This window comes from Simochromis diagramma, unplaced genomic scaffold, assembly GCF_900408965.1.
Source record: "Simochromis diagramma unplaced genomic scaffold, fSimDia1.1 OVJJ01000474.1, whole genome shotgun sequence".
Lineage (NCBI taxonomy): Eukaryota > Metazoa > Chordata > Actinopteri > Cichliformes > Cichlidae > Simochromis > Simochromis diagramma.
The window spans coordinates 334,308-360,416 of NW_024387298.1; the positions used below are offsets into that span (position 1 = coordinate 334,308).

General features: G+C 43.7%; 1 protein-coding gene across 3 annotated transcripts; it reads right to left on the reverse strand.

The window, feature by feature from the left end:
* Positions 1 to 314: 314 nt before the first annotated feature.
* LOC120716541 (potassium voltage-gated channel subfamily H member 2-like) lies at positions 315 to 25,872 on the reverse strand. Of its 3 annotated transcripts, none has more exons than XM_040004064.1 (3): positions 25,639 to 25,872; positions 24,417 to 25,019; positions 315 to 1,715 (listed from the first exon to the last, which is right to left on the reverse strand). In XM_040004064.1, the coding sequence occupies exons 2-3, from the start codon at positions 24,490 to 24,492 to the stop codon at positions 1,408 to 1,410; spliced, it is 384 nt and encodes a 127-aa protein (XP_039859998.1). In that variant the 5' UTR covers positions 24,493 to 25,019; positions 25,639 to 25,872; the 3' UTR covers positions 315 to 1,407. The 3 variants fall into 3 exon arrangements, with proteins under 3 accessions (XP_039859998.1, XP_039859997.1, XP_039859996.1); XM_040004063.1 differs by having other exon boundaries at positions 25,521 to 25,872; XM_040004062.1 differs by lacking the exon at positions 25,639 to 25,872 and having other exon boundaries at positions 24,417 to 25,508.
* Positions 25,873 to 26,109: the final 237 nt, after the last annotated feature.

Consider the following 26,109-nt stretch of genomic DNA (forward strand, 5'->3'; position numbering starts at 1 on the left):
TCCACCTGCTCTCGCTACAGATCTGCAGACATCACGGTTTACAGAGAATCCTGCCTGGCTTCTTCTGTCAGCACGTCTATCAAAGACGATCTAATGTACTCTGCACTCACACATGTGCTGCACCAACCTGAAATGCTTCTATTGTTTTGTACCCAGACTTGCTGCACATCTTTTCAAGCTCCATGACTCCTTTTCCTTAGTTTTCAGCATCGCATACAACTCACTGTTTTCCTTTGTCACCTCTCTCTGCTGTATTCCTAGAATGCAAGAATCAACGTTCTTCTTCTCCCTGACCATCAAATGCCCTTTTTTTCTCTGTCCAGCAGATAAAACGAACATCTTCGTGGCAGTTTCCTTCACTACTTCAGCTGTGCTTTCCCAGTCGTCTAGTAACGCTTCCCTGCCACACGGAGCCTGCCTCAACTCCTCCCCGAAACACTGAGCACAACTCTTCCTTCTTCAACTTCCACCATTTAATCCTCGTCTTTGCCTTCACACGCTTCATCTTCTTGATTTGCAAACTCATTCTACAACCTACTACCTGATGCTGCCTAACTACACCCTGACATCACATTGCAACCTCCTATCTCTTTCAAACTGCACCTTCTGCACAAGATATAATCTAAACGTGTGCACCATCTTCCAGTATCATTTGTCAGCCTGTGTTCCTCCCTCTTCTTCTTCTGTGTTCACCACAGCCATTTCTATAAGACACACACTATCTGTCCTTCTGCATTTGTCTCTTTAACACCATCTTTACCTCATCGTCTAAATGACATCCAACTTGTCGGGCATACACACTGACAGCATTTAACATCACACCTTCAATTTCCAGCTTCAGCCTCACGATCACGTCTCTCTTTGCCTCAAGACTGTTCAGATACTCTTCCTCCAACATTACTCCGTCTCTCTTCCTATCTGCACCGTGGTGGAGTGTTTTGATGCTCTCGGGCTTACTTCCTTTCAGCCTAGTGAAGGACCTTGCACACACATATACCTTCCTTCTCTCCATCAAATCAGATCCTCTCCCTTTACCAGTTTTCCCACTGTCTCCAGACACACCTTCCCCCTTTCCTGTTCCTTTGTCTTCAGCCAACAGTGGCAGCAGAGGCAGATGTTGTTACCTGAGCCCTGACCAATCCTATATGGAGATCTCATTCTGGATAATCTGCACGTCTGATTCATTTTATGGACTTCTGGAAAATTAATCACAAATGACTCTTCTCTTATTCTGGAATATTACATACGTATTACTGCTACTGCCATCTCAATTACAGCAGCTAGCATGCTAACCTCTCTGGCACACCACACCTTCTGTCTCCAACACAAAGTTGACACCAAGCTTTACTCTTCTGCCACTATTAGAAATGATCTGCTTGTATTCCCTTAAATGCAGTTTCATCTCCCTCAGGCCAGAAACAGGTGCACACATGAGCAGAAACAGCTCTGAAATGACGAGCACAGCATCGTTTGGTTTTTCCTACCGTCTTTTCGGTAAAGGTTGATCTCCACCTTCCTCTCCTCCGACCCCAGGAGGGCCTGCGCCATCTGGGCGATAGCCAGTCGCTTGGTGTCAGGTCCATACAGGAAGTTGCACGCGCATGGCTTCTGCATGATCTCAGCCCTGGAGTAGCCACACATGTGGCAGAAGCCATCGTTACAGAAAATGATGGCGCAGTTCTCCACTCTGGCGTTGGCTATGATAAACTTGCGACCTGTGGGTGAAAGGACAAAGGTTTCTGCTCAGTTATTTACTTTTCACTAACACAGCAACACCAACTCAACATATGATCAAATGAATGGAAACGGGTAGCTCAGGTTAATCGCATTTATCCTAAATGAAAGCTACGGTGACCATATTTGGATTTCCAAAAAACACTTGGCCCAGAAAAACTTTAATCATGCTGTTTGCTTAAAGAAACTTTTAACATATTTAAATGATGCCTTCTCTGTGCGGTTAATGAATGGTGAAATAAAAAATGTCATATGCAACAAGTGCAAAAAAATCACTTAAAAACATCTGGAATTAAATAATGGTACAGAAATAAGGCCTCATCTGTAAAAGAACAAGTACCAGGATGGTACGAGGGAAATGTCTTTGACAGTTCGTCTGAAAAGCTGCAGTTGTGCTTTGACATCTTTTGAACATCATCAGCGCGCTGTCTGTCCCGTCTGTGAGCGCAGAACAACCACTCACAAAGCAGCAGCTTGGGGATGATGTCACACATGCTCTGTAGGAAAACCCGGACAGAACGTGAAAATGGACACGCCCGAGGAAAAGAGGACGGTTGGTCACCCTATGAACGCTCAGGAGGATTCAAATATTTTAAGGTGGAGGCTCGTTCCCGTTCACGTCTTGTTGACGCTCTAGCTAAGCAAGATTTTTCAGCCAACGGCAGACTTCCCTGGCCCAGGTCGTTTTATCCAAATCTGTATCTTCATTGTAACAACATTCAAAAGCCACCAGAGGCAGCATTTCCACATTTTCTTCAGACTGCTTCTGCCCTGAATGACAAAAACCACTCAGACATTAAGCTAATATTAGCAGCTATTCTGTCCTTGCTTCTGTCAAATCTCCAAAGAGATTCAGATTTATTCATTTTCAATTCTAATATTAATTGAAACAAAGAAAAACCTTTCAGCCTGCTGCTACCCAACAAACAGCACCACATGTCCTTTTTGGGGCACATGATTTTTGGCACTTCTGCTGCTAAAATAACACTAACATGCAATAGAAATGAGAGTTTGTTTGTAATTAGGTCCAAAACTTCACACGGCAGCTGCAACCCTAACAGCCTCTTCTTCCACAGAGTGTCTCTCCTGTGAACCACTTACTGTAGAAGGAGCTCTTTTGCTCCGTGGCCTCTGCTCAGTGTCAAAATATGATATCAAGAGAGCTTTAAACACACTTTAAACAGACACTCAAACATGTTCCTTTACTCAGGACTCTCACTCACTGTTTCATATGCTGTGAATAAAAAGTGTCTTTAAGGTAAATCTCGAGCGTCTTTGGCTAACACAGGAAAACAACATAAATGAAAGAGTCTGAGTGGGAGTGTGTTTGTGCTGTGTTAGCCTGACAGTCTGCCAGTTTGATAGATGGCTTCCACTAAAGAGCATTAAGCTTCTGAGAATGTTCCTTGTTTCTTTCACTTAGCCCCACTGTGGGAAGAAGGAAAGAGAAAAGAAAGGATGAATATAACAGATGTAAAAAGATCACTGAGGAAGACTTTGGGGAGAAAGAATGAAAACAAATAGGACACAAGCATGAAAGAGCTGAAATAATGAATGCAGGTATTTGGAGAAAGATCATGAGAGAGCGGGATTAGAAGAGAAGTGATCCCAACTGTTGTCTGACTGAAGCAATAACTTAATCACGGTGACCACATCACATCATCGTCCCTGATTATTTCAGTTTGACTTTAAATTCAGTTAAATCCAAGTCTTTATTTATTCTATTTAAATTGTTCCTGGAGAGATCTTCCTAAGTAAGCTGACTTTCTCTTAGGCTCCAAGAAGTCGAACACTAACGGCTGTTTTTAGCAAACAATTTCCCCTTTACGTAGGCTGCAGAGAGCCCTGATGAAACATTTGTGGCTGAAGAGCTGATGCCATTGTCTGTCATAATAAATGTGCAAAATCTTTTGTTTATTTTTAGCTTTCAGCAGCAGGTCACATTTTCTACGTTCCTCTGCAGTCACTCAGCGTCCTGACTGTTCCACCTGAAGACCAGAAACCTGACAGTCAGCAGGTCCTGATGCTGCTGAAAATCCAGCACTGATATTACTCGGGAAGATTGTCATGTCAATAAAAACTCAATCAAAATATTTGCCAGTGATCAGGCTATTTTAAACGGGACTAAACTGTTTTATAATTAAGGTGTTCAGAACAGCATTTATTGTAATGTAAAAGTTGAATTATAATCATAATAATCCTGTGAGTCAGCCTGTGTGCTCATCTGAGGTAACTGGAATAAAAACTATTTATTGTTTTTAAGTGGAAGCATTTAAGAATATAATCCTGTGGACAAACTGTGAATGTCTAGTTGCAGATGTTGTAAGCTGCGGAGATTTTGTTATCAGGAAACACTGCTCATAACATTTACTGAAGAAGAAAGAAACACACGGACTAAAGCCACAGATTGTGAATAAAACACAGAGGTCATAATTGACTAAATGAACATGACATCGTGTTCAGCTGGATTTGAAACTTCCAGATGAGACTGTTCGCTGTAAGGTATTTACTGATGTCACACAGACAGCATTTCAAAAAGTGGAGACCTGAGATTGAGTTTCTCTGTGACCATTATCTTCTTCTGCAAAAATAACATTCACTCGAGAGATCTCCAAACACATTTAAAAGCCATTAGAAAGGCAGCATTTCAAGCTAGACATGCCCGTTATAATGAGGGGAAAGGCCTTTAAGGGACAGAGAGCTATTTTTCAGGGGGAGGTTGCAGATGGGAGGTGTGCATCAGAGGACTTTTTATGAGAGCTTTGGATAAAGGAGAGTCGAGAAGGATTCGCTTCTTTGGGTGGCATAAATTATTTAAATTAAGGTAGCAAGATTTTTGCTGCCTGGCAGATTCTTATTTGTGGATCTGAAAAAGAAACGAACCAGTTCGACTTTTTTTGGTCATTTTTATTGTAGAGCTTCCTCATGAATGATAAATCTTCCCCAAGGACTTCAGGCTATGATAAGGGAAGAACACCGTATCGCTGCAGTGACAGACGTGACTCTTGTGATTAGTTTTTGGTCAGTGACTCACACGTCGGCCCACACTGTACCTAGAACTGGCCCAACTCCTAGGAAACTGCTTTTAATGCTACAAAATGTAATTTTGTACATAAATGATGACAGTTTGTTTTGTTTTAGTGTAGAATGTGGACACAGAGCCACGTCTTTAATAATCACCATGTGAAAAAAGAGGCTGGGCAATAACCACAAAACACAAAAGTAAAAACTGAGAAAGACTAAACTTTGAGGCTCTAAATCTATGCCAGGGAAGACTAATGACGAGCAACATCCACCAGCTCCAGCCAAACATCTTCACCTCGCTTACTGATCGTTGCCTTGTCAGGAAATGTTTGAGAGCCAAAGCTGGCTTTTCTGTCAGCCCAGGGAGCAACTTTCTGAACTGTCTCAGTCAGTATTCACAGCCTGGCTCATCTGCGACTCAGCGCCAATATTTTGGGAGAAGCTAATGTGTCATACATTGTCCCTATGATGAATGAATGAATGAAATTAAACCCACGTCGGTGCACTGGGTCAATTTTTCTTTCTAAGTGTTCTTCATTAAACTTGATTATGAAAAAGTCCCAGGAGGAAGAGACGGTAGACGGTCATTATTCCCTGTAAATTACGTCTACGGAGAGGTTCACAGAGGGGAGTGTAGTAATTCCCTCTCAAATAGTGATTTATAAGTCATTTTATCATCACTGGCAAGACATGCATCTGCCACACCCGACATTTCTGCACATCACATTCCAATCCAGCTCTGCCCATCGATATCACGCCTCCTGTATCGGGCTCGAGTTCGTGGAATTAGTTTGCAGACTCATGAGTCATTGTTATTGGAAAATGTGTCCCTGTTTCAATTGTCGAGCTGTAACTTGCTTATGGGGATATGATTATTTTTGATTGAGTGCACATTTCAGTGTCTATGGGTGTTGTGTTTACTTTTCTGCACTGTGCAAACATATAAAAGTCCAGAAAGGAAAACAAACCACACTTGAAGGAATATTCAATTCAATATTAATTTTACAATATATCAAATAACAAAACAGTCGCCTCAATGTGCTTTGTATTGTAAGGTAGACCCTACAATACAGAGAGAAAGCCAACAAGCACTTTGGCGACAGTGAGAAGGAAAAACTTCCTGTGAACAGGAAGAAACCTCCGGCTGAACCAGGCTCCGGGAGGGGCGGGGCCAACAATTCATTCAAACAGCAAGTCAAACACACAAAACAACAAAAGGATATTTTTGACCACTAAATCGGAGAACTTTGTGACACAGAGCTCTCACACAACATCCACAAGGGTTTTTTTTAAAGATAGTTAAAAATAAACAGTTTCTGTGCTGCAACACCTCCAATAAAGACGAGTAAAAGCTCAATGATACGTCTTTACACTGATGGTCGAGCCTTTGTGGCAGTTGAACCCAAATAAGTGGCAGCAGATTTTTCAAACCTCCGTCAGTCACGTCACAGTACAAGAATCAATACAATACAAATTTATCTGTATCCGATCGTTAAGTCTGACGTCACTAGCCGTGTCTGGGCCTAAACTCCGCTGCAGGTCCATATATCAAACGATCACTATGGCATTACTGAGAGTTGAAAAACTGTCTAAAGTCTTTCATCTTTAATAAAATGATCAGCGTTCTGCTCTACCAGGTGTAACAATTGAGTTTAACATCCAGGCATCCATGAAAACGGAATTTATGACATTTAACAGAGTTAGAAGTTAGCAGGGAGTTAGCTCGCTAGCTTCTATCTAAATACAATATAGCATGTCCTGACTGCGGGGTTTTGGAAACAAATTAAAACGTACAGCTCTGTTATCACTTCCAGCATAAATGAAGACAGAAAACTAAACAGCAGTGACGTTTGTAGGGTTACTGAAGTTGACCTAGCTGGTATATAATGATGTGCTACGTGACCGCTAGCGACACAGCTATGTTAGCATAATATAAACAAGCTAACTTTTTTTCCACTTGATAAAAGTTAACGTGAGTGTTCTCGGTGGTCAGGAACAAATGTAATCGCATGGCAGGATGCTGTAAAAGGACCAAACTTCAGCCAGGAGAACAACTGAGATAATCCATCCACAATACGAGGTTAGTCATTCATATACTGCTGCATGGGCTGGGCTGTGTTACATCCTAAGGTTTTAAAAACTGAGCTTAAATAAATGATTAGCGGTAATAAAAGCCGAGGGAGGTCAACAGTGATCACTGACTGTTTTAGGAGCTTTTTGAGATTAAATAGAAGAAAATACAAAACATTAAACATGTTAACAACACAAAAGCCATATTAAACGCAGACTACTTTAGGCCCGGAAGTAGGATTCGTCACGTCATCACTTAACGACCGGATAGCACATTTAAAAACCATTAAACTAGCAGGTGGAAGACAATAATTAACCAGGCATGCAAGATAAGATAAGATAAGATAAGATAAGATAAGATAAGATAACTCGGGAGTTAAAACAATACAAAACATTATCCAAAGGCAGACAAAGAGGTGTAACATGGGGGGACATTCACATGATAGATACACTTAGGTAGCCGAGAAGGCCAAATCAAAGAAGTTTTCAATGGAGATTTGAAAGTCTGAACTGAATCAGACGCACCAATGGGAGATTGTTCCAGAGGTTGGGTGCTACTGAAGCGAGGTTGCACCAAGAGCAATTGACCTGATGATCTCAGTGCTCTCCTAGGAATATACAGGCTGAGGAGATCATTAAGGTAGCTGCGCTGTATTATTCATAATTTTAAAAGTGAAGAGTACCTCTGTTTCCCAGCATGACGTGACCATCAGTGAATGTTGGGCTCCTGAATGGAAACGTCTGCTTTAAGCGCACCGTTATCACAGCCTCTCCCCCATCGCTTCACTAAAGAGACACATCATCAATCAAAGCTGTCCATCTTGAATCCGACAGGCTGTTCTCGCAGCAGACACAAGCGGTGGACAGACCTGTTCAGGTATTCATGGAAACACTGAAAATCAGTTGTGTAGATGCACTTGAGACCTGTCTCTATGAATTAGTGGCAGCAGCTGCCCTCAGGGGCTCATAAAGTTTGATGGGTTTGTCTGGCTGCAATAAGCACTAAGCAATGCAAAGGCAGAGCTGAGTGTGTGTGTACTGTATTTGTGTACATTCTGCACGTCTTTTCCAGACCGCTGAGTAAATGGTTTTCAGTCTGTGGCTGAAAGAACCGAGAAGATGTTATTTTTTTCCAGGCTGTTTAAGGTAAAGCGTTTTGAGCAGGGGTGGAAAAATGTAATTATTCTTTAAATATAAGACACGCAGCCACATGAAGAGGACCTTTGGTGCAATTGTGATGCAGATGTACTGTATCTGCAAAATGACAATACCTCAACCAAAGGAAACCAGGCTGAGAGAGGGACTCAAACAGAAGCACCAGAAAGAATGTCACAGGCTGCTACTGTGTCTTCAGACATTGTCTAGTGGAAAAGAAAAGAAGACGGACTGCAGAAGAGTCAGCAGGTAGAGCATAAAAACTCGGGTGACTCATGGTTTAAGCTGCTCGGTGTTTAGGACACAGCTGGACGTGAAAGAAAGCCGGCATTATTCTAGCAGGGAAGAGGTGAGGAGCTGTATTATTACACTGCAGGCGTTCACAGAGGAAAGTGCAGGAGATGGCAGTATTTGGAAGCAGAGGGCAACGGGCACAAATTAAACAAGGGTGATGGTGGGCAGCTGTACACAGCGTAACATTTCTTCTCATTCTGCTTACTGCACACTTCTCTCAAAGGTGCTTCATACTGTCCCCAGCGACCTGATGCCGTCTGTGGTTTTATTTGTGACTGTGACAAGCAGAACTGAACTAGTGTGAAAATGGAAAGATGTGCACAAATGTACGAAAATCCAACATGTTTAATATTAAGTGACGGATACGAAACATTATTTAATAACCTGCAGTAATAAGTGTCTAACACTACCTGCTGACACTGACAGGATTATGTAGATTATGTGGAACTGCACATACATGTATGGTTGTTAGGTTTGCACTACTACTAGCAACTTACTAAAATTCTACTTTAAAAGAATGTCACAGTTATTTGAATGTTTTTCTGCAGTTACCAGATGACTGAGAAAGTATAGCTGAAGGTGTTCTGGACGGAGGGAGGAGGGCAGGGAGCACTACAGATGTGATGTTTGCTTTGAGAGGATTGATCTGGAGGAGAAGGTCAGAAGCAGTCGTCTGTGTCTTTGTGGATCTGGAGCGTATAATAGTCCCAAGAGGGCGACTGTGGTACTGCATGAGAAGTATTTGAGGGTGGTGCAGGCTGCACAGCGTATGGTGATGTCCATGCGTTATAGACAGCAGAAGTTTAAAGTGTTAAAAACAAACATGTATTATCTTTAACACTTCATGAGCAACAGCAGGGGTGTCAAACATTCTGGTCCGAGGGCCAGAATCGGCCCAGCAAAGACTCTGGTCCAGTCCTGTGGGTGTCTGGGATCTGTGAACGAGGGCACACACTTTCATCTTTTAACTGTATTTTCATAAAGTTTACAACTTGTCCTACTGATGAAGATCTCCCCCATCAAAGTAATAGATAAACAATTAAATGACAGTTTCTGTTTTTTCCACTATTAACAATAGAAAGTTCTTTTTTTCCCTCATTTTTAAGAATGTGCTCGCTGTAAAATTTAAGATGAATTATTTAACAAAAACTTTCTTACAGTCATTGGACAGTCGGAGTATTTTCTGCAATAGGCCCAAAGAGTCGTGACAGTGCTCCTTTATTAAACAGAGCAGCGTTTCTTTACCTTGTAGTAAAACTGAGAAGTGCTCTTGCGATTGCACTCCTTTGTCTTATATTGAGACATCACAGGGATGAAATCCACAGACAGTAAGGGGATTTTTACTGTATGTGGCCACCGATGCAAAGTGGCTCTTTGTGATTTTCTAAGTATGTTTAAAGAAGTGTTGGGAAAAAGGTGAACGTGGGAAAGTTGCACAGTTGTTGTGGCAACTGTCACTCAGGCAAACAAAGATTGAAGGGAGACCACAACCCTCATTCGAAATGATGAGCGTAGCTTAAAATGAAGCCAGTGACGAGGTGCCTCAGCTCCACCCCGGTATCATTTAAAAAAATGTGGTCCCTTCAGCACTCAGTCACAGCCAGCTCTCATTATAAATAGTTTTGATGATGGACAAAACCCTGAGCGGTGCAGCATGCATACAATATGCAGCAGCCTACTTCCTGGCGACTGTGTCCTGTTATTATGTTTAAGCCTGTTTCATTTTATAATAACATGTAAATGCATGTGTCCATACAACACAATGTATATAAATAATACAAATTTATCACATTAGTTTATGAATCAGTGACATTTGTGTTCCAACATGGGATCAGGATTGCAGTAAATATAAAGTCAACTCTCCATAATGTCCGTCGGAGGTATTAAAGGTAATCAAAAGCTCCCCAGCTGACTCTGACTGCTTCTTCCTTTCTCCCCATAATTTCCCTCTAATGAGCTTTTGAAGCCAGTGAGGAGAGCGCTGATGCAGAAGCTGATTAAAGGCAAGCTTTTCAGGAGGAAAACACGATTTCCTATTCCCACTGACACACACTATGCCACACATGCACACAAACACACACACACATATATGTATGATTTCAGCTGCACATACAGACCTGCTGACACAGACTGAATAATTCACCAGGACCAGACCTTGAGGGCCCCTGAATCTGCCCGTGTGTGTGTGTGTGTGTGTGTGTGTGCTATCTATTTGTTTGTGAGTGATTGAGCATGTATCTGTGAGTGTGCGTATGTGCTAGGAATCTCCCTGAACACTCTGAGTAGGCAGACAGGGAGGGAAACCCGTGTGTTAGAAGTAGAAGTCAACACACCAGCTCGTTGCCTGCTAGCTACAGAGGAAGCGAGATAAAGAAAGAGGGAGCGAGATAAGGAAAGAGGGAGCGAGATAAGGAAAGAGGGAGTGAGATTAGGGGACAGAGAAATGTGAACGGGGAAAACCGGGGAGAAAAAAGATCAAGAAAAACAAGGAAGGGGGGAGAAAAAGAGGATGAAGCAGACGTATGCTGACAAAAATCGTTCAGACGGGCTGCAGCGATTTTTATGCTTCTACCCATTCCTAACTGTGCAATTGCCATGGAAACGAGAAATATGACACATGCTAAATTGTCAAACATGGAGCGCTGACACAATAAATTCAGACTAAATGTAGGACCCCTCATATTCCACAGTACCTCTTTGCATCCCACAGGCTGTAAGTTTGTATTATACCAGACTGAGACCCTTTGCTCTGTCTGTTATGAAGGTTACTGTTACATCATATTCATGACTGAGACTCACGGCAGACTTCATGAGATTAGTCGTGTTTCCCGTCTCTCGCTACATGCACAATACCATCGGGACAGAAAGCACTACGCGGCGAGTTCTGGAAAAACAACGCAAGCAGACAAAGGCATCTGACATGTGCGTTATGGCACCACATGGCTTCCACTTAGCTACAGTTAGTGTTGCCATGGTTACAGTTTTACACAACTGAGCAGCTGTAAAAATCTCACGTTAGTGTCTCAGGATGTGAAGCTGCATCCCAGGGGCGGCGTCAGTGTTTGAAACACGACTGTGCAATAAAACGTCATGCGCTACGCTCGCTCGCGAGCAAAAGTGGCGCCCTAAACGACCGAGTCCTTTCAGAAGCAATCTTTGCACTGATTGTTTGCACTGATTGAATGAACATTCAAACAAAACAGAAACCCTCCAGATTTTGACTTTGTAATCCATGTTTTTCATCTTTAGTTATCCTTCTTAGGCCACACTCATCTTATTTTTCTCTTTCTTAAGCTGACCTCTTATTTACAGTTACACAGTGCAGTTGAAATCACTCCACAGTTCAGTTGTTTTTGTCCTTGCAGATCTAAGCAGAGTATTATTTGTTGTAGTAATTCTTCCTGTTCAGACAAGCCACTAAAGAAATGTTTCTACTGTGTTTCTGGTGTAAGTGATGGAAGAAATGCACACGTCAGGCCCTGTTTAAAAATCTCCACCAAAAAAACTTAATGGACAAAAACGTTTTACTCCATCCATTTGTTCTATTTGTCCACAGCCAGCTCTTCCAGCTCTTCCAGCTCTCCAGTTCTTCCAGCTCTTCCAGCTCTTCCAGCTCTTCCAGCTCTTCCAGCTCTTCCTGCTCTTCCAGCTCTTCCAGCTCTTCCAGCTCTTCCTGCTCTTCCAGCTCTTCCAGCTCTTCCTGCTCTTCCTGCTCTTCCAGCTCTTCCAGCTCTTCTGTTGGGAAACAACAGTATTCCCAAACCAAATGAGAGATATAATCTCTACAGCACATCCTGAATCTGCCCCGGTGTCTCCACTCAGTCTGATATGTCTGAGAATCCACACCACAGAGACGTGAGGAGGCATTCAAGTCAGCTGCCCAACACAAGTCTTTAGTTTGATGTAGACGAGTAGCAGCTCTACTCTGAGCCCTTCCTAAGTGACTGAGCTGTCTATCCTGGGGGCAGGCTAACCCTGTAACCCAGACATCGTCTGAAGAAGCTGGCATTCACAGTCTTATGTGGTCACTACCAACAGCTCTTGTAGGGACGCAGATCAGCAGGTAACTCGACAGCTTCCCTTTCACACTCAGTGTTAACTATGACAGACTGATACGGTATCTGCAACACTCCTGACCCCGTACCAATTAATCTGTCAATTCCACACTCCCTCCGTCACTCATAAACACCTCATTCACAAACTCCCGTGGATATTCCAGCCTTTCTGACACAGAAGCAGACTTGGAGATGTTGTGTTTTATTCCCAGTGTTGCAGATACACCAGAGTAGGCTGGACGGTGCTGTTTGATGACACCAACAGAATCAGATCATCTGCAAAAGATGAAGTGAGATCTTGAGAATACCGAATCTGACAGCCCAGGTGGGTGGAGTCCCCCCACCCCCCCAAGAAATGCTGTCAGGTCCACAAAACACACGCAGACTCTCACAGCTTTGAGTTCCCCTGACAGGGTAAGTAAGTCCGATGCTCCATGGACAGGACAGAAACTACTGAGCAGCTCTGTGTTCAGCTTCTACTGAGAAATAAATCTGACTCTCAAACATTCTTTCAAGTTTCTAAACAAAGACAGAAAGTTACAGATGAGCTGCTCCCATTGGTCCATTTGGTTTTGTGCCACTATACGGCCCCACCGACAACCCTGCCTCACTGCCTCCACGTACAGCAGGATGCATGTTGGACACGTTTCTGTCAAAGACATGTCAACCTAACATTACCCAAACATATGTAACAGTATGAGCACTACCTAAATGTTACTATCCTGAATGTGGCTCTTCGGTGTGGCTGAGACATTCTAACATTAGAAGCAGCTCATGTGACCGACTGCTGAGGTCAGAGCTCCGGTTTTCCACAGAAAGACGATTGTCTTGTTTTCTGCATCAGAATAGTTTTTGCTGGCGCCGTTGGTCTGAATTATAGAGAGCTTCAGAGAAATGATGAGTAGGTATAACAGTCACTGAGTCATACGCTATGAATTGTAAGGGGTGTTTCTACCACAGTACTAGTATTTTCTTAGCAGCTTAGCAGCTGTTAGTGATAAAGCAGATGCGTCATCTTTAAAAGTCTAAAGCCACAAACAAAAAAGATTTCTAATATCGCTTTAAAAGATGTTCACCATTAGGGACCAAAGGGAGTTATATTAGGAGCGTTCCCACCCAGAGTCGAACTTTCAACTTCTTTGTTAGAAAACAGCAGATAGAGAATTAGATTCAGAGCAGTGATGGAGGTCAAATATTTCCAGCATGTAAACCGATCCAGCCCCCGGCTGTCGGCTCACAGGTGGGACATGTTTCTGCCTCAGTCGGTAACCAGCTGATTGGTCAGTCAGTCAGCTGCACTTGCAGTCAGCTCCCACAGTGCCAGAAAAATAATGACATCTATCCCTCAACTGGCACTACAAGGAAAATGCAGCCACAGCACAATGAGCTATTCCAAGATTTACTTGGATTTTTGTCTCATTACAGATGCCAGCCTGACACTGTCAGCAGCACACAAGCACACACGGTTGGAGAAATGCTGATGTCATCAGTGTGAGACAGCTGACAGGAGGATGTGGGGGGATCCTGTCATGTTTTGACGGCTAAAGCATTTGTGTCCGTCCACATAAGGTTGCATTTTTGGAACAGTTTCTAAACAGCATCCATAAATAATACATTTCCAGGAATGACTTTTTATTTTTACTGAACAGAAAAGTGTTGACAAGACTAGCAGTTAGCACACTGTGTCAGCTCCTCGTGTGGGGAGAGACACGGCACCACACACTCTGGAGACCCAGCAGAGCAGACATGCCAAGCACAGCCTCTCATTTATTTAAAGACATGTTGCACATGCATATTAGATATTAGTAATATGAGTTGACTCTGGACCATAGGCAGTAGTTTCCCTGAGCTCAGTACGCTGTATGTCAGGGAAGCAAAGAGGCAGACAACAACTAACAAGACATGTTCATCCTCATAAAGCTTCAGTGCACTTAGTGAGCACCAGCAGTTCACATGTGAACAGTTCAGCCAGCGATTCCTCTTTGGTGACGATGCAGTAAGTGAAACAGATGTTTCTTCTCTTCTTAATATGGTGTAAACTTTAACCCACTTCACATCATTTCAAATCTCATTAATAGTAATTATGGCTTTTTAAATAAACAGTAATTATTCTTAATGTGAGCAGTTCATTAGAGTCTTAAACTTCTCGGGCTGAAAAAGTACCAGAAACTTATGGCGTTATTTTTGTGCCGCTATTCTGAGCGCACGTAAAAAAAATGCAGGTGCAAGTGTCGCATTTTGAGGAGAAATTTATTTGGAGCGAAGAAAACCTAAATTTGAGTGAACAAAATTCATCGCTGCGTGCAAAAAATTTATTTCAGTGTTTGCTATTATCCACACACACACACACACACACACACACACACACACACACACACACACACACATACACACACACACACACACACACACATACACACACACACACACACACACACACACAATAGCAGCCCCGCTCGCTCAGTTTTTGCAATTTTTTTTACGTCCCCTCAGAATAGCGGCATAAAAATAACGCCATAGGAAACTGAAGTTCCTTAAATAGCCACATATTCACTTTATTCTTCACTTGAGCCACTCTGGTGTCCACTTTAGAATCACATGATGCATGTCGTTGAACTATGGGAAGCTGTGGGAGCTCCCACACCTTCTTACCTGTGTAGGAGCAGAGAACATGGGATGGCTGCACATTGATCAGCAGGTTCAGTTAGTGACAGTGCTAACCACTGAGCTGCACAACTGCTCATACTGCAAAGCTGCATTTAAAACTGCAGGTTATGAGCATTTCAGTGTGACGAAGCAAAGGAGACAGCAGGGGTTTTGCACATGCTCGGGTCGCAGCTTTCACTTTCATTCATCATATTTGTATTTTTAATCCACCACTAAATGTTTAAATGCTTACTGTAGCACCTCACATCTAACTTTAACAGCAACAGAAGTAGTCCGGTGCACATTCGAGATGAATGCATTTCTAAGGTCATCTGACCGAAATCTCCAATCTCCTGCTGAGCAGTTTCGGTCATGCAGCGTGGAACTTTTCAGAGTTCCAGTCCCCAACAGTCGTTAGGAGTGATAATCCCATAATCACTGCCATCCTTAATGGGCTGTTTCGCTCTGAAGTGTCTCAGGCTACAGTGTGTACCGCGTCTCCCTGTGCCTTAATGAAGTTATGCAGATTTATGCAAATGAGGTCTAATCCCCGGGACACTGGGGACTCCGGGGTCCTTAAGTCGGTTAGCTGGCCTTTTCTGTGCCACCACTCTTGAGGTGGCACAGTGAATGAGAGAGGAAGTCCAAATGAGCGAGTGAAGACAAAGCAAGAGTAGATGAGAGGTGTGTGATGAAGTTTCGGAGGAACCCGTAGGAGGGCGACTTGATGAATGGGAGGGTGAGAGAGAAAGGGCAGCTGCCAGGAGATAAAGCAGTGACAGAGTGAGGCACAGGCTGAGAAGGAGAGCAAAGCACTGGGATCTACCAAGAACACGGACAGGCGGCTGGGCTATGCAGTGATATTTGTGGATTTAGAAAGATAGGAGGTGCACTCCCTCAGAGCTGTTCTCCAGAAAAATCTGAAACATGTGTTGATAACAACATCTGAGGATGAATTCCTCCTGAATAAGAAATGTGTCTGTAGTGCTTCTTGTTTCTATAAATGAGCAGTTCTTGTAAATCAATATTCCCTGACCTCCTTTCTAAGGCTCCTCTGCATTTCATATCAAAGGCTTGAGATCTGCAGACTCACACCTGCTGAGATTTTTGCAGCATTATAAGAAGCAGCTGTGCTCTGTGACAAAACCTGCAATCGACTGAAATGCATAACTCCATATCTCACATGATGCTTTCTAGCATACTGACCAAAGCTACAAAGTTGCATTATTCCCTCCAAAGGCAAACATGGGTGGCACAGTAAGGTCAAAATACATTATTCCAGCAAACTAGTTCAAGGCAGATATGACTGAATCCTGCAGTCGGGAACTTTGTTTATGCTGTTTTTAAACAAGCGGCCGATTCATCAGCGTTGATCACTGTGAGGGAGAAAATATGGGCAATGTGGTAATGTGTGTTTTAATCACATGATTCATATCATTTTAAAGATACATTTTAGCAGTGTCCATTTACTGTTAGCTCGACATGTTATTGTCTCCTCAAACATACTTTGGATACATTTTGTTTTCCTATTTTTATTGTGTTTTGTGTGCTTTTGCACTTTTTTCTGTTTGGAGGTGTTTGAACAGACAAATAACAAACAAAATCATAATTTCAGAGGTAACAAGACAGTACATGCAGGCTAAACTGCAGAGTTTGCAAAATTGTGGTGCATTTTGCAGTAATAGCCCATTTTGAATTAGCAATGATGAGGTACAACTGTCATTATCTCAAATAGATTTTCATAACAAATACTCTACAGTAAGTATAAGGAAGCTTTAATTCCAGTTGTTTCCTGCTTTTTAAAGCTAACAGAGGGAATCGCAGTACAACTTAAGCTCAGATCTACTTTGAAATGTTGATTTAGTTTTCAGTTCAGCCTGTGTCACAGACTTCTGCTGCAGTTGTAACTGAACGATGACAGAATGGCATCCATTCAGTCTTTATGTGTCTAAACTATCAGACAAAGAAATACATGAAATGTGTCCACGGTGAAAAACTCCTGAGTGGGATCGTTTCTTCTTTATTCATCTTTGCTTCTGTCTCACATCAAGGTGAGGGATAAACCTCCTGATTACCTGACTGGCTGCTGTTGATGCACTCAGGCTTGTCTCCTGTTTTCATCTCGGCATTAGGAAAAAAGCACAGTAGGGAAGCATCGTTTGATGCATTAGTCTTCGGGGCACTACTTTTTCGTTTTTAATGAAAGGCTCTACCGATTAAAAGCCGATGATGTGGAAGGAGGTGGAATCCTCCCAGACCCTCGTGGCATGAGAAAGCAGACTGTGAGCTTGTTTTTCTCAATCACTGTGTAGCTGCGAACGTTCAACCCCGAATTTAAAAACTCTGTGTGTGTGTGTGTGTGTGCGTGCGTGTGTGTGTGTGTGTGCGTGTGTGTGTGTGTGTGTGTGTGCGTGCGTGTGTGCGTGTGTGCGTGCGTGCGTGTGTGTGTGTGTGTGTGTGTGTGTGTGTGTGTGTGTGTGCGTGCGTGTGTGTGTGTGTGTGTGTGTGTGTGTGTGCGTGCGTGTGTGCGTGTGTGCGTGTGTGCGTGCGTGCGTGTGTGTGTGTGTGTGTGTGTAAAATGTTTCAGCTTTTCATAAGTTCATTTCTTCACAGGGGGCCCAGCATGCTTACAGCTTTATTGACTGGTAAGCTGATTATGATGAAACTACAACACAACTCAAGCCATTAAAGCAGAAAAACACAAATGCATAACACTGCAGCATTTGACCTCACGCACAACTGCAAAATCTGGTCCTTAGCAGGCCTCAAAATCAAACACAACCTCGGGGAACAACAAAACGAGTTACCAAAAATGAGGCCGAAAGGCAGAAATATGGTGTGAAAAACTAAGTTCACCTTTTCTCACTTCAGGAAAAGAGAAATTAACAGCTGAAAGCGAGATGTTGCTAAGCAAATGCATTTGATTAACTGATCATCGGTGAGTGTGAGCTCCACTAAAAGGCTGCTGCTGTGGTGCATTCAGGTGACTTAATGCCAAGCAGGGAAACATCAGCACCGATCTCAGAGAAGCAGCTGCTGCTACCCATCAATCTGGGAAGGGTTATAAGCCCATTTCCAAACAATTTAAAGTCCATCATTCCACAGTGTGAACGGCTATTCAAGTGGAAAATATTCAAAATAGTTTCCAATCTTCCCAAAAGTGGACGTCTTAGCAAACGTATCCCAAGGTCAGACCGAGTGTTGCTCAGAGACACTGTGAAAAAAACTACCCAAGAGCAGCATCCCAAACCTGTTGGCCTTGATCACTTTTGGAACAACGTCCTTTGGACACATTAGTCCAAAGTGGGGCTGACCAAAGTAAGGCCGTCTGTGTGACAGTCATGACTTGGCCCAAACACCAGGATAATGATCCCAAGCATATCAACTAATCTCATAAAGCCATATTTTAGGTTTAATGTTTAAACAGGAGTGTTAATACAACTGTTTCATTGCTGCATTATAATAAAACCAAGTGTTTTGAGTTTGTTGCAGAAGAACGAGGCGATAAAGGTGAATCTTTGCTAACTTTGAATTTGTTACAAATGTGTTTTTGAGCTGAGATGGATCGAATTCCAGGGAGCAGCTGGAGCAGTGAGTGTAACAAACTCCTCTCCATCCTTAACAGCAGCAGAGTAAGTTTAAATGTACCATACCTTACTATTCTAAAAACGTGACTGTGGTGTCAGGTAGCTGCCACCACCAAAACAACGTGCGAGCGTGGGCGGCATAATCTGAGTGAAGCTGCTCATTATAAAACCCAAAAGGAGGATAAGGATGAATCACATGTTGCGCAAAAGACAAATTATTGTTTCAACCTCATTTCAACAAGGAGACGCACAAGCTGGAGAGAATGGCTACACACCCTCTTCCCCCTCAGCACCCCCAGCAGGTACCATGTTGCTTCGCTGAATACGTGCCCACATAATGCCAGAAGGCAGTTAGGCGTGGCTGCACGTTGGGCATCTGTGGAGAGAGGAGAAGGGTGGAGGGAGATGGAGGGAGTGCTGGGTGTCAGCTGAGACGAGGAGCAGCAAGGAGGAAGGAGCAAGTTGGAGAGGAGAGTGTTTACAAGCTCCAGGAGTTTACAAGTACATGAGTGTGCGCGTGTTCTTTTGTGTGTCCGCTCAGTAACGTGTGCGTGTGTGTGTGTGTGTGTGTGTGTGTGTGTGTGTGTGTGTGTGTGTGTGTGTGTGTGTGTGTGTGTGTGTGTGAACGAGAGAAAGGGAGACAAGAGACAAAGAGAGTGTGAGTGAGAGACGAGTGATTTCACAGCAGCAAAGTGCGATCTCGAGGCTCTGACTCACTGCTGACTCCAGCAGCAGAGTTGCTGTGTTTACACCCTCAGAATGAAACAGATGGAGCAGAAGAATAAGGTGAACCACAGAGGAGACCCTGCTCTTTCTGTTTGTTTTGGACTGTTTAAGTATTGCCAATATTGACGTCTTTTTGTAGGTCATTTTTAATATTGTTGAATTTTCTAATATCATTTTCTAAACTGTGCGTCTGTAGGAAACAGGCTACATTTGTTCTGCATCGCTGTCACAGCCATCCAAGAAGAAAGCAGATGGAGCGCTCACATGTCCGATCACAGCCTGATCCATGTATTCGAGCCGTATGTTGTTGTGGGTGTATGTAACATTTCTGTCTTCCTGCCCTGGAGCATCAGACTCAAGTGTAACCTTGAGTGGAAACCATCAAAGCCCAGAGAAACATGGAGCTCAAGGACGCTCAGGTGGCTGACCTGCTGTCACCGGCTGACAAGCAAAAGAGACTCAACAGGCAAACTAAATTCTGTTTACACTTTATTCTATTAATGCATGTTGTTTGTGTGTCAAGTCAGTTCCTTAAAAGTCAAAGGTTGGTGTAAATCTGACTAAAGAATCTGACTTTGCAAATTTAAGAAAATGAGGAAGCTACCGCAGCCTGTTGTCTGTGTGTGAATCTGACGTAAGCAGCAATTTAGGATTCGACAAAATGTGGCAACACGGAAGCACCGACTGTGCTTCCTCTAACGGTCAGGCTCCAAAGGTGAGTCAGGCCAACGAGACTCCCCCGTTAAACCTACCAGAACTCAAATGTTTGTGTTTTACATGTAACCACAGGGTTGGATTGTGTTAACTTTTAAAGGTAAGGGAGTGGACACCTGGAAAGTGATAACTGCCTGCTAGAGTCTAATTATCAGTAACTACAGTGGGATGCAAACGTTTGGGCAACCTTGCTAATAGTCATTATTCATGCACCTGCCTGATTGTGTTTAAACAGTTATCGCACACTTTCTGTAAATCCAGTAAACTTCATTTCACTTCTCAAATATCACTGTGTGAGTCTCCTGTATACTGACATTTTTATTGCAACAACCACGATTTATACAGGAAAATAATGACCATTAACAAGGTGGCCCAAACGTTTGCATCCCACTGTGTGCATGAATACAACAGGTACATCTGACTTTTCAGGCAGTAGAAAATTTAAACTGGTATATCAGCCTGATCGAGTGTTATTCATGCAATGACAGCGAGCTATCTGACGCCTTCTCAAACAGGAAATGGTTAATATTCTCTTAAGAGACTTCAGAATATGGAGTTTGCCTGACATTACATTCATTACATTAATATGCAAAAATATTTGTTATTTCTACGCATGTAACATCTGACTGTGTGTGCACATGTCGTGTGAGAACACGTCCCTCAGCACAGTAGTGAGGCTCACTGATTGCATAGCAATGACACAGAGGAGCGCAATGTATCAAGATACACACAGACTACATGTCAGCACAACATCGTCCTCCTGCATCCATACGTCTGATTCAGTTGTCTGTGTCTAAAGGTCACTAAAGGTAACTTCAGCCCAACCAGGTCGCCTAAAACTAAAAAGCAGAGCCAATTATCTGTCAGCTCTGGCCCAGCGTTCAACACTGACCGCAGTGTGTGAAGGATGTAGACTGTAAAGCTACCTGGAGCTGCTTAATATAACAGTGCACTTGTACCTTTTCGAGCAGTCTGTGTGTGTGTACATGACAGTGGGTGGGAGTGTGGGTGGAGGAAACGGGGAGGTGGGGTTTCTATGGCAATGAAGTGTTTGTGCTTCAGCTGCAGAACGGCAACATCCTCCCTGGAGGACAGCGACTTTAAGAGTTGTAATCTGGCAAAGTCTTCTCTGAGGAGCAGCAAACACACAACACCACGTGAGCCTAAAGGTTGCTGCGACCTCCCGACGTGTAGAAAAGGAGGCCCTGTCTGTGGGCGGATCACGGGGCATGCACAGCGAGGGGCATGCACAGAGGATCAGGGTACAGTAAGGAGAGAAGGTTGATAACGGTGCATGTACATGAGTTACGTGAGCTGGAAACCTTGACGGCTAAAAATGTCCTCGTGTGTTTGAGCATCGTTTCCCGTTGACTTATCCTGTTATTGCCTTTAATTACATTTAATGTTTCATCTAAATAGCGGTGTTCAGAATAAACAGAAAACCAGGATCAGTAAACATATTGTAGCCCATGAATTATACATTCTCTGTCAAGGCCACTTGGAAATGAGCACGTTTTCAAACAAACTACAGAAACACAAGGTTGGGAAACATTTCGAGCCCTGTAACACTGAATATATGAAGTAATGACTATAGAATACATATGAAATGTCTGGGTGTACTAGTACACTGTCCTCATTATTTGAACTTGAGCCGTGTGTAGACCCAGAGTGTCACATCATACATGACAGAATTTAATGTTTCCATTTCTCAAGATTTTTGTTACTAATAAGTAACTTTTATCATTTATCTCGGTCAGTTTCAGCAGATCGTTACCCAGTGCTAAATTAGTAAGTAAGAAACAAAAAAGTGTTAAAAAGTATAGAAATAATGAAAGTATTTGATATTTGAATTTCCACCATAAGTTTGTCATGATTGATGGTGCAACATTTACTTCTGTCTGCTACATTTTGTCACTTTTATACTCCATATATAAGTGTGTGTGTGTGTGTGTGTGTGTGTGTGTGTGTGTGTGTGTGTGTGTGTGTGTGTGTGTGTGTGTGTGTGTGTGCGTGCGTGCATGAAGTGTTCGTGTGAATATTTCCACCTGGAAATCTCATTTTTCTGATTATTCTGACGTCGTGTGGATTATCTGTCGTTGTGTTGCAGCAGACTCTGACAGCTGTAAGCTCTGGTACCTTGTGGAATACTTCTGAACAACATAGTTCTACCTCACAATCACAGTAATCAGCACTTTCCAACGTTATAAAAACGTGCCTGACACTGGTGTCTAATGAGCCTTCTCACCTGATACATCTATAGCTCAAAATGACCTTTGAGCAGCTCGCATGTCTTCCGAGTGGCCTGACAGGCCCTACCTTTGCTGAAGCACACGCCTCCTTTTCCTTAACGATCCTATTTAGACCTATCAGACGTTTGGGGGGCAGGGACAATCAAAAACACCTGGAAAGAGGTGGTCCTAGGATGTTTGGGAGAAATGTTTTCAGAGTAATGGTGAAAGAAACAAACAAAATTAAAAGTCTGTTGACATGTTTCTGTGTCTAGTGTAGATTATAGCACACGCTCCGATCTAAGGCCGCGAGAGCTGCTTGATCACCTTGTTCTCACACAGTATTTCAGGTGGTAAAGTTTGCTCCTTAATCATCTCCTCCATGCTCAGCATCAGGCTTTGTGATATCAGCACATTATTGTAGAAGCCACCCCACCTCAAACAGAAAAACTCTCCGCTCTGCTTCTTGTAGCATGATGGCTGCTTCACCCTCACTGTGCTCCACATGAGGAGGCTTTCTTCACTTACTGTATATCTGAGCAAAAAGAAGCAGCCGGATATTAAATGCTGATCAAATGAAGCCTCTTACAAAGAAAAAGCAAAGATCTTTACTTTGGATTAATTTCAGCTCTCAGTGCCTTTTCCTTCAACCAGTTCAGGGCTTTCTTCACAGATCTTGGTGTCCATTTACACTCCTCCTCTGTGCCTCCCTGTTCATTGCCCACATCCGCCGGGCACTATGACAACAGCACCAGCAGCAGGCAGGGTTACCCCAGCCATAAGCCTTCAGCAGTCATAGAAAACGACCCTGGGGAGGCGTTCAGATAGCACCGATGTGAACTTCTTTGCCCTTCTCTCATAAACACGGGAAGCTTCCTGCCACACACTGAACCAAATGCAAATCCTCAGGAAAGAGACATTTAAGATATGAACACAGTGGAGTGAGTCGGCAGCGTTCCAGCGAACAGCTGAATATGTTCACCTTTGCAGAGTCATCCACGCTTATCAGCATGGAAAACTAAGCAGAGCAGGATTAATGTCAATTACCCAACTCCAACGTCAATTATTCAACTCGACTGCACATGTGTGGAGTTTCTTCTCAGCACCTCCGTGTGAGGAAAGAGTGTTTTTATGTGAAAACCTTATTTCATTTTCAGCTGCTGTCGTGACTGTTAGGAGTGCAGAGTCACATCGCTGGCTTTTCCACAGCAGGCCTGTAAACTACCCAAGAGCAAGGTGCATGGTAGAAGGCAGGCAGCTCTTTTCTGTGTTTAGACAGGGGGTCACGAGCAAAGACTTTAATTCAGCCAACATCTGAATGTTTATCTTCTCCGCCCTGGAGAAACTGACATTTTAAAGGAGGCATTTTAATCCCTTGCGTCAATATAGCCTTCACCAGCCTGGAAAATGAATGGCAATGACACACATCCACTCTTTCTTCCTCTGTACGCCACAGCCTCATCTTCATCTGCCCCGAGGTGCAGAGAACGTGCTGCTCACGGCTGCAGAGGCACGTCTGAAGTCTGGTCACACGCTCGTGGTTGGGAACAACATGCGTGATTTGCATCAAAGATAAAAGTGCCACAGGGAGGTGGGGACGGGTGGAGACAGCTTTGAATTTCATGCCCACGGGCTCTTATGCAAAATCCATCGGTTCAGATATATTGTTTGTTTTTGAAGCTTGCTGGAGATCGATTAATGTGAAACAGAGATTTGGAAGGCAAACGAAACTCAGAATGGTTTATTGGCGTGCAGCGATTACTGAGTATAAACACTGAGGACGAACCTGATTCCATGAAAGCAAGTGTACTAAAGGATGCAGATACTAACCTTTAACAAGAGGCTCCAAGTAAACTCAGGAGCGCATCAATCTACACAAGCTGCTGCTGCCGTGATCAGAAACGTTTGGCATCCGTAAAGTTTCGCTCGATTTCTGATTGGTTTCATTTATCACAGAGTTCCGACCCTTGTGACGTGTCACGGCCATTAAGCATGCAGGGGACACCATAATTGAGGCTAATTCTGGAAAACAACGTGTCACCTCAACGTCTACATCATTAGGATGCTATTTCTAACAGCTCCCGAGTCAGCAAATCAATCACTACCGCCGGGCCTCGATGAAAGCAAAGCAGGCTGTGGACGCTTGGATAAACAATCTGAAGGAGGAAAGTCTAGATTCTTACTTTGACTGTCAAATTTCCTGATGATGGTATCCAGGAAGGTGTTCTGCGGAGCCACATGGCCCCTCCGGACTGGCATCTTCGCTGCAGTGGCCCCTGGACTGCGAAAGACTTTGCGGGACTTTGAATAATATCACAGCGAGAGCGCAGTTCTCCAATCTCCGCAGCCGGGCGCACGACGCTCACGGCGCTCCCGGCATGGACGCTACAGCGCCAGGCTCAATCCGGGGGCCAAAGTTTTCCCAAGTTTGGCCGCAGAGAAAGTGAAATCTCTTTCCACGAGAAAGTGAGGAAGAGGAGAGTTCTGGAAAAGGAGGCGCGCTGTAGGATCTGAGCCGTTTTTTGCCCTCCAGTTTCCAGCCTGAGAGGCGCGAGCGTGTCTGCTTGTGTCCCCCGAGGGGAGGGCCGCCTGTCAGGTGATGTTCCTCCTGCTCTCACACTCGCTGGAGCGCGGGGGACCACTCATCCTGCACTACAACCCGCTCCCGTGAAGCGAGCTTTCCGACGAACCTCTGTGGAGCCATGGCTCTGGCGCTGAGCTGCGCGTCTTTATTCCTCTCTTATTCCACCTCCTCCTCTTCGCCACCTGAAGCTCAGCGCGTTTCACTGGGGAGGAAATGAAGAACACCGGATTGGTTACATGAAAACAGCAGAGCTCAAGAACAGCAGCCCGAAGCGTCCTATCAGTGTTTTTTTAGGAGGTGTTCACTGTATCTCTCTCCTCCATCTCGCTGTGCGCTCTGCCAGATGACTTCAGCTCCACTGGCTTCTAACTGCGTCTCTTTTTAACCCTTTGCGCATCAGGAGCGAGATAGCCAACCTTTGATGGATGGAGGAGAAGGAGCGCGCTCTCGGCCATCCCTGCTCTCCTCACCCCAGAAAAAAACTGCTTATTACACCTCCAAGAGCTTTGCAGTTTGGGGATTTTGGTCGCTGAAAATGTGACCCAGATATCATTAAAGAGCACTGCAACTGATTTAAATGCCTCAAAACAAGATCATTTGTCACAAAGATGATCTTGTAATGAATGTGTGGTGCAGGTGATGGTGGATAAGAGCTCTGAAAGGCTGCCGTTGTTAACAGGTGTTCGGCTTTGTGCTGCATTACCTGTCCTCAGCAGCTATGGGAGGGATTCAGTTTACATCCACGCCCTTCTGCCTGCTCCTGTGCTGCTTGTCTCTGTGCAACAAAAGACTCCATCCATACCTCACAAAGGAACATTCACCTGCGCCAAAGTGAAGCGTGTCTCTCTGCCTGAGCTGATCCTGAATCAGCGAGTTTGCCGTGGATAACGAAAGGCCGTTTAAAACGCGTTGCTGGTGCTTCTTTATTGTGCTTCAGGGAGGGTCGGATGGGGATTCACCACTCAGCCTGCTCAGCTACGTCACAAGGGTTCCCCCCTTCCGTCAACCTGGGGATGATGCCTTCACGGAGCGTCGGGTTTTGCGGATCTAGCGGATGGATTGAAACCCAGTCCTGCTCTTTCGCTCTATTTTAGCATTACATGTAATATCTTTAAATATATGAATGTTCTCCAAACATTAAGAACGCGTAACGTGTCATTAATTTAGACTGTTAGCTAAAAAGGACAAAATTGTATGTCGGAAATGAAACCACATACTGTCATGGTACACAACAGTACAATCTAATTACACAAAATGATGATGATTATTGTTATTATTATGTTGTCACAAGT